A 9,761-nucleotide genomic window follows, 5' to 3' on the forward strand; every position below is an offset into this window, starting at 1 on the left:
CGGTTGCCGTCTCACCTTGTTAACCCCCCAATTGGAATCCCCTTCACGCGCGCTACCTTCCAGTCCAGATCCGAACCTTAGCCGTGGCCTGGAACGAGTGAACGTGTTTCTCCGGCGAGATACCGTCCCGCCGCCGCGCTAACCTCACCGCCGGCGCCCCGCGCCGCCGCTCGCACCGCCCGCCACATCCCCACCCTTAGATCTAGATCCGACAGTCCAGATCCATTTCAACCCGAGTGAAATAGATCTAATACCGATCAACCCGCAGTCCATGTTAGTTCAAAAGTATTCACGAATAGATCCTTTTTTCTTCTGGTTAGGCCCTTGACTTTTTCAAATATAGAACCCGCAGTCCTAGATCTTTCTGTTTTACAATCTAACCCCTAAGTCTAAGTTTTAATTATGATCTAGCCCTCGGTTTCTTCTGTTAGAGCCCTTTTAGTTTCAAATCTTCTACAAATAAGCCCTAGGATCATGTTTTAGCCCTAATTTCTCCGTTTTAACTCCAATTTCATCGATTCTTGAGCTCACGCGATCCTTACGACATATGTAGTAGCTTTATTATAGTATTTTGTTCTATTTATATGGATTGGTGCACTATTTCTTATTTATTGTATTTGTTTGCTTGTATGTATCTATGTGCTACGATAGAAAATACGCAGTTCGAGGGTAAGCAAGAGCCGAGCTTCAAAGTTGTTCCCGAGTAGCAGCAGTTTGTTAACCAAGGCAAGTGGTCCTTGATCATGCTTCAATCCCAATAACATTACAAATACACCTTTACTTTATATGCATGCATGTGTCTAGAATATGATGGATCCCAAGTTAAGGATATGCCTAGTTTCATGTGAACTTTCTTGATTAAACCTGGGTTATTTATATTATGTTGTAGTTACGCTAGTTGCTTTTACTTAGATTTTAGTTGGATAACCTGGATTTCATGATACACTGGTTTACTCATGTTCTAGAATATTTGATTGATGATAAATAAGATTATTGAATTAATTGGAACATGGAGAATCACCCAGGAAAACGGTGCAACCACAATACTACATGGATCTGGTCTTGGCTAATTAATTAGAGACTCTAGCTTATGATAATCTTACTGAAAGGGCAAGAGGGGTTGCATCGTCAGGGTATAGCTCGGTCCTCTTGAGGGTGTGATATGGTCCTGGGTAAGGCGTCTGACTCATTAGGGAGAGTTATGACCGCTTTGACTTGAAACCTTAGCAGATTGTCAAAAGTTAGGGAATCTTTGTAAAGGCCTCGTAGTGAATCCCTGTCACTCACCTTGGAAGTGTTTAAGGGCCTTGCAAAACCGGGCATCAAGGGAAACACGAATTGTGGGTAAAGTGTACAACCTCTGCTTAGTGAAAACTGATATATCAGCCGTGCTCACGGTTAAGAGCGGTATGGACACTCACATGATAATTAAACTTAAAGATGATCTATTCGATGGTTCTTGTTTATTTATTTACTTATTTGTGTTGTGGATTAATTTACCTCAGATAGTTTGTTTAAGGGTTGGTATATATTTATACTTAGCTAATGCTTGCCTAATTAAAACTTGACCAACTAAAAATGCTTATCGCAGTCAAACCATGTCAGCTTTTCCGTGATCATAGTCTTGCATGTCATATAATTTACTCCACTTGCTGAGTACCAACCATAAGTGTACTCACACTTGCTTTATGAAAACAATGCTGCTCAGAACAAGATAATTATCCGGTGTTTCCCGAAGATTTTGAAGAGTACTAGGCGTATGTCTCCCAGTCATCTACCTGTGAAGTTGAAGTCCGCTGCTATTTATCGATGTTTATTTATTCGTTTAAGATTAAGACTGTTGGTCATGTAATAAATACTATTATACTCTATTTCGTTAATGCATTGTTTCGGATACTCGCTTGTGACGTCTACTGTATGTGCGGAACTTGATCCTAACATGTTGTCCTTCAAACACAATTCTCTAATACCATGTGGATGCTACAACATCAACCTCAATTCCATGAGGATGTGCCATGGAAGATTCTAGGGATAGAAAAGTAGAAAAAGACATAGGAGTCATTTTTATGTGGGCGCTCTGGCTTGCGATCTGCTTGTCGTCTACCGGGGAGGGGATGGCCTGCAGCTCGAGTTTCTGTGATTTTGCAATGGACTCAAGCGGTCACATGAACTATTTATGTGCCGGTGTACAAGCAGGGATAAGGAAACATACAGCCCAGAATTTGTTGCTTTAATCTATTCTTCCATATATGGATGAGACATGCGTGCATGTTGAAAGGAAGGAGATGATTGTTCCATTTATGATGTCTCTCATGTGCAGAGTTAGGGTAGGTTGCCCATATGCATCTGCAACCAGTGGGAGCAAAGAAAAACAGGAATGTTATCACTTGATCCATATGCAGGCTACATGTTGGTGGCCTGCCATATGCAGCGCACACTTGCCTCTCCCTGTCTGCTGCTGTTTTCATGCATATATTAATCACAAATCATGTCATGCATGTTGACTTGCACGTGCAAGTCAATAACAGATCAAGACATGCAAATTTCCTTTCTCTATTTTTCATTCCTTCCGAATCACGCCATCTTCGACACTTGGTGAAGGGACCGTGGAGCTGCTTACCGCTAGGTACACAATGAACGGCGATTGAGTCGATGTGAAGATCGGCAGGCACTGCTAAGAGAGGACACATCGGGATTGATTTTTTGGCGGCGCAGGGACGGGTTTTGTTGAAGATGGCACAGAAGTGGACACGAAAGGAACAAAACCCTATTTGCACCGAGAGGGAATAATATAGCACCGTGGTTAGTGGGGGTCGAGGGTAGGTTCCAAATAAAGATATTCTGGTTTCCACATCTGTTAGTAAGTTTCCTTGTTGTGTCCATAGAGATTACTGTAGCTGCCTATGTTTACAACGATCTCCCGTGTAGAGATAACTTTGGTGCGGACTGCGGAGATCTGACACGTCCTCTAAAACTCCCATGTAAGTCATGCCTAAACTAACTCGACAACTCGCACGCCGCCAAGGGAACACATGTAAACTAACTAACCTTTCGTGCACGGAGGTCGGGGGAGGTCCGGCCGGCGACGTTGTAGGGTCGATGCAGAGGTCATTTTCATGGTGGTGGGGGATGGAGAAAGGCTTGCAAGGTCAGCGACAATGGATCTGCATGCAATGACGTGCTCGCCTTCTGTGCCATGCTGTTAAACCATGGCTAAATATATAGGCTTGCCTTCTGACTACTACGAGTACACCTCCGACTGCTTCGGTTACACCTCCGACTACTACGACTACATCTTCGACTACTTAGACTACATCTCCGACTACTACGACTACATCTTGGACACTTCGACTACATTTCCGGCTGCTTCAACTATACCTCCGACTACTATGACTACATCTTTGAGTATACTGCGTCTGTGACTACTTCGACTGCATCTCCTACTGCTTCAACTACATCTCTAACAACTATGACTACATCTCCGATTGCTTCAGTTACACCTCTGACTACTACGACTATATCTTCGACTACTTATACTGCATCTCCGACTACTATGATTACATCTTCAACACTTTGGCTACATTTTCGACTGCTTCAACTACACCTCTGACTACTCGTCCATGGAAAATGTTGGGTCAAAATTGACTGGAATAGTTGGGCTGAAATAAGTTTTGGGCCAAAACAAACTGCTCGCAGTATTCCGATCGACATCGGGCACCACAGTTAGTCCCACATTGCTTGCGGACAGAGGAATTGCCCAACATATATACGTTGTTTCATAAGTACTTCCAACTCCTCCATCAGTAACTTATCCCACACTATGGCGCCTGTTTGGGCAGGTGATGCATCAGGCGGGTGTTTCTATGCGTTGAACCTTATGGTGCTGCCTGCCATTTCGGCCCACAATTTTTTATTATAGTACATGGTCTTAATATCCGCCCAATTTTATTTTATGATATATAAAATGGTCATAATATCTTATCTCCTAAACTTTTTATGCAAACACCGGTTTCTGTTGCGATTACTTTGTATAGGATGTGGGTTCTAATTTCTTTTTGACGCATAGTAATGATAAGATGACACAAACATTGAATTGATATGCGCTCTGAAATGTAAAATTAAATTGCATAGTTTCATTTATTAAAAATAAAATACACGACTCAAATTAAATACCCCGTAATGGCGGGATGTTCGATGATTGTAGGAGAGCAGGTGATGGGTGCACAATGTTATTCATCTAGGACAATCATAATCATAGTAGAAAGATAAATATACAAGCCAATAGAGTAGTGATTCATAATACAGATAGAATAATTTATTCACTTATACATAAAATGAAATGGTCACGTTAACCCGCTTGTGCTCGTCCATGGAAAATGTTGTGTCGAAATTGACTCCAACATTTGGGCCGAAATAAGTTTTGGGCAAAAATAAACTGCTCGCAGTATTCCGACTATTTCAACTATACCGCCGACTACCACGACTACATCTTCGACTACGCTGCATCTGTGACTACTTTGACTGCATTTCCGACTACTTCAACTACATCTCTGAGTACTACGACTATATCTCCGACTGCTTCAACTATACCGCCGACTACTATGGCTACATCTTCGACTATACTGCATTTGTAACTACTTCAACTGCATCTCCAACGGATTCAACTACATCTCTGACTACTACGACTATATCTTCAACTATACCTCCAACTACTACGACTACATCTTCGACTACACTGCCTCTTTGACTACTTCGACTGCATCTCCGACTGCTTCAACCTCTGGTTGTAAAAATATTACTGCCATATACATACTGCCTCTGATTGTCACGTAAGAATATTATATGATGCAAAAAAGGCAGTGATAATAGGGGAAAAAGTTATAGAAAAGTTAAATATATGTTGCAATAATTAGCAAATAAATGGTATTTGCCAAATACTGTATAAGACTTGAAGTACACTTGCCATCCATAGCTAATCAAAACAAAATGCTAAAATCCTTGCTAATTGAGTGCCTATCCATAATAAGTTTACTTATTCTAATGCTCGTCACCGGCGCGATCCAAACGGTTGCCATTGATCATGAGCTCCAATACGTCAGTTAAGGAACGGGGGACGCTGTATCTCCTTATCCTAGCGCATGTACTAGTTTCTTCATCTTATCACCATGCTCGGCAATGGCATGTTTGACACCATCGTGCATCATGAAGTCCGTGCCCAGAGTTTCTGTACCAATGGATTCGGGTCACTTTCAAACAAAGTGATCCTAGAGCTCTCGCACTGCTCAAAGCTACCTGAATAGAAAAGCTACCCCGTGAGCTATAAATATTGGAAAAAACACCATAATTTGACCGTGAGCGTGCTGGAATTAATATTATTCAGATAGCCACCTCTATCTCGGTTCACAAGTACTCCTTTGACCAGCATAAACTTGTTCTGGAGATCGGCTTCAAGGAATACTTTACCAGCGGCAGGATGGTAGTCAGCCAAGAAACGTACGAATCCCATACCACTACAAAAACAACACATAATTTACTGTCTAAACGAAAAATTCACAAACAAGCTGATAGCTAGAAGGCCAAACCTCGAGTCCTTAATACATATCTCCCTTGTGGCGTATAGATCAAACATGCATCTCGGGGTCACCGGACCAACGGAAGCCACAACTGCGATCAGGTTCCCTCGGGATCCATGCGACAATGTAAGGGCATCACAAAAGTTTGAGATGCCTAAGAACTCCATCATGAATGTTGCTCTATTTTTTTTGTAAACCATGGCTCCTTGTGTGGGTATTTATAGTCAGGGAGCTGCACGCAACCAGAGAAGCTATCATATGGATAGTTGATTGGTCGGTAAAATATTTCCAAGTGGATTGGAACACTATTATAGAAGTTAACCCCCATACATGGACCGATTAGCAGCACTGATTGGCCGATCAATTCCTTTCCTAAATCGTGTTGTATGGAATGTTATGAGCTCTCCAAAACCTGACAATTACTTTCCTAAATCGTGTGCTCAATCTCCGGCCTACATGTTGGCAGCATGTCCTCTACAGCGCACGCCTGCCTTGCCTCTGTCTCTCACGTCATGCATGATTCCTTGCGCTGTGAATCAATCACGAAGCAAAGCATGCAAGTTTCCTTTGTCTCCCTCTATTTTCCACATTTGCGGCGCACGCCTGCCTCTCTCTATCTCTCACGCCATGGATGTTTCCTTGCATGAAAATCAATCACAAAACACAAGTTTCCTTTCTCTTCCTCTATTTTGGTGTGATGAAACCGGCGTGATGAAAGAAAACCGGACCATGCTAGACCATGAAAGGAAAAATAAACGTGCAACATTTTGTTGGTATGTGCATCAAACAAGGAGACCATGCCGGAGAAATCAAATGTATGAAAGGAAACGAACCGGCGTTATGAAAGGAAACAAATGCGGGTACCAGGGGTGGTAGATGAAATGGCTTGGTGTAAAAAGTATTAGAATTTTGGCAGAAATATTTTAGAAAAATCAAGAAATATTTTAGAAACATCAATTTCGTGGGTCTCCACACCTCCTATCAAACCTCCCGAGCTGTTAAGTGGGGCCTCCGTGAGGGATACGGTGGGTCTAATCTTGATGAGAAAGGGTTTCAATTGTTTTAACTTTTATAGTATAGAAAAGAAGTAACACATCTTATTTTCTTAAATGTAAGTGACGTATTTGTTTGGTCAAAATTGTGGTTGAGTATGGTATCAAATCCGTGACGATTTTAATTTTCAATCCATGAAGGATATCATAGGTTCGTCATAGAAACTGGGCCTAAATTGGAGCCCATATGGGCTATTTGCAAATCTGTGACGAAAATTCATAAATCATCGTAGATATTGTCTGTCTACGACGTTTTATGTAAACATCACATAAAAATTGTCATGGATTAAAGGATTTCTTGTAGTGCGCCTACGCCGACCCTGTCACCGAGCATGGTCGGAACTGCATCCTCCGTCGCTCCCGGTCTAAATGGAAACCTTGTTCATGTATCTGTTGGGTTGTGCTTACAAGTTTAGGTCCTAGATCTTGAATAAGTTAAGCTCTAAGTCATTTTTTTCCTACACTCATCGCATTGGGCGTAAACTACACATCCATCTCCGTGACACGGCTCCCTGCCGGTGAAGCGGTCATCGTGGCGTGCACAGTCACAAACGTGGGGTCGTCCACATATGCGAGCTATTCAGCCACGGTGGAGGCGCCGCGGGGCCTGGCAGTGCATGTAGCGCCGGAGCGGTTGGCGTTCGCGCGCAGGGGGCTACTGCTAATTCGAAGTGAGCTTCCATAGGAGTGCCGGCCAGCCCCGATCCTAAGTTTCCAGGGCTCGGGGCGGAACAAAAGTCAGGGTCTCTATGGTGATGATGATGATAAATATTATGCATAAAAGATATTCATATCGAACAATTTCTACATATTATCTTAAGATTTTCATCTAATATTTGAAAATATGAAGCTGTTGTTGATGATATACATCAATAATATCGATTTCATCCAATAACTTCTTCTAGATGCATAAGCATAACGTTATCATAGCTTCTAGGTGATACGTTTATTCTGAAAATTTAGAAAAGTTATAGGTAGTTCAAAACTAGCTAGCTAGCGATAAACTTCAAAGGTATCAAATCAACTACATAAAATGTTACTGACCACTGTGTAGAACTCTCAAATTCCAATATATATCTCACCAATATCCAAATGATCGATTTTGATAATGGTCGAGCAATAATATACTGATCTCTTCGTCACTCACAAGTAAAACTTGAAATATAAATTAATCTAATTATTAAGCTGGTGAGGATTACGGCTGGCTTAAACTAAAAATAAAAATGCCTATCTTGGATTGGCTCCTCTACTTATCTTGCATTGGCTCCTCTACTTCCTACCTTGTCTGCTTGCTTTTGCCTACAGTCATACGCTTATCTATTGGAATTGACGACGGTGACTCTACGAGACTGAGGTACGGACTATGGAGATGGAGGCTCATTGCCAACACGCCACCAGGAAGAGGGCGAGTGACGAGTCCGTGAATCGCAAATGGCTACCATGACATGCTGTCCATTACGCCAATCGCGTCGAAAAATATGGGACAATCCAGGGGAGGCGCGGACGGGATCACAATTCATGAAGATAGGAAACTCAAGGACGCAACGATAGAAGCTGCATCCTTTGGTTGCTTGAATCCTAGCACCTGCAGTGTATACATGTACTTGATACTGCAATGTATATCGCAGGGCCGGGGCTGGTGCCGGCGCGAACAAAGGGTACGCGCACGGCGCCGTCAACTGGTCGGATGGCGCATTGGGTTTGCCTACCATTCGCTGTTAATGTCATCTGAGCTCTGAGCTGACAAAGCCAGAAGGAATCTGAAGCATTAATTCTTGATCAATTTGCTCGCAAGTTAATTAATTACAAAGCCACTGTTGGGACTTGAACATCCACCGGCACACGCACTCGCGCCAGCAGTCACCACACCCTCCTCTCCCTGACGAGCCCCTGCACCTCCTCCCAGAGGCCGCCCTTGACGACGCTGGCGAGCCCCAGCACAGCGGGGCTGCCCGCGGCAACGCGCCAGAGCCCGGCGCGCAGCTCGTCGCGCAGCTGCTCGCGCTCCCACCCGCAGAAGCCGTCGAAGAAGCGGAAGTCCCGGACGCCCACCACGCCTCGCTTCGCGAGCTCCGCGGCGCACCCGACGCTCTCTCGCGTCCCGTAGTGCAGGCCGGGCATCACCTCCTGGAACAGCCCCGTCCGGGCAACCACGTCGCTGCCGGCGGCCGCCCGGGGCCCCAGCAAGAAGAAGCACTCCTCCAGCGGCCCGCCGAAGAACAGCGGGCGGCCTGAGAAGGCGCCCGCGATGTTGGCGTCGTCCTCGAAGATGGACTCCGCCTCCTTGATGGACATGAGCGACGGGCGGTTCAGGATCACGCCGACGGGGCCCAGCACGCCGGCAGAGAGGAGGAGGATCACCGTGCGCTCGAAGATGTGCGAGCCGTCCAGCTTCTCCGTGGCAATGAGGAGGCAACCCTTCTCGGGCTCCACCAGCGGGTGCGCCCACTTGTCGCCGATCTTCACAGGCAGCGACGGTATCGCGGTCACGGACGAGTTCACGCTCTTGGCGTGCTGCTCGGTGAAGTAGAGCTGCGCGCGGAAGGACCGCCAGTCGGGGCCGATCATCGGAACCGCGCCGTCCTCGGACGGCCGCGCGTTGAAGCTGCAACCTGCACGCAAAGTGCGCATCGCTCTGGTGAGCAGAGCATTGAGCTAGAAGCTAGAGAACGTACAGGTCCACGAGTAAAGTGATCACTCACAAGTGACGGAGGACGAGCCCGCACGCCGGGTGCCGAAGAGAAGATGAGGCTTGGGCTTGGCGACGACGACGCTGGCTGGCGTCTTGGGCGATGGTTTGGAGGTCAAGAAGCAAGACGTCTCCATTGCTAGCTAGCGCGCTACTGCCCCAGTGTCGATCACGAGATCACTTGGACTAGTGCTACTAATGACAAAGTAGAAGAGAGCCGCAAGTAAATAACGAACGGGTGGAGCCAGAGGCAGCGGAGCCTGAGCGCCACAAGATCTCGGGCCTGCGGATTAGGGATATAGTTCGCTTTTTCGCGCTCCGATCTGGACCAATGGCGACCGGCAACGTGGCCTGTCTCGGCGACCGACATGTAGAGCAGCCACAGAATGTGGCTCAGGAAGTGCGGCTGAAGTACAAGCCATGTTGGGAACTCTTGGCTGGGGAGGC

The 9,761-nt window shown here is 45.4% G+C and overlaps 1 protein-coding gene across 1 annotated transcript; it reads right to left on the reverse strand.

Annotated features, from left to right (window-relative positions):
• Positions 1-8,391: 8,391 nt before the first annotated feature.
• Positions 8,392-9,500, reverse strand: LOC112876788. Its single transcript, XM_025940966.1, has 2 exons — positions 9,328-9,500; positions 8,392-9,237 (listed from the first exon to the last, which is right to left on the reverse strand). The coding sequence occupies exons 1-2, from the start codon at positions 9,449-9,451 to the stop codon at positions 8,486-8,488; spliced, it is 876 nt and encodes a 291-aa protein (XP_025796751.1). The 5' UTR covers positions 9,452-9,500; the 3' UTR covers positions 8,392-8,485.
• Positions 9,501-9,761: the final 261 nt, after the last annotated feature.

This window comes from Panicum hallii, chromosome 9 (assembly GCF_002211085.1).
Source record: "Panicum hallii strain FIL2 chromosome 9, PHallii_v3.1, whole genome shotgun sequence".
Classification (NCBI taxonomy): Eukaryota; Viridiplantae; Streptophyta; class Magnoliopsida; order Poales; family Poaceae; genus Panicum; species Panicum hallii.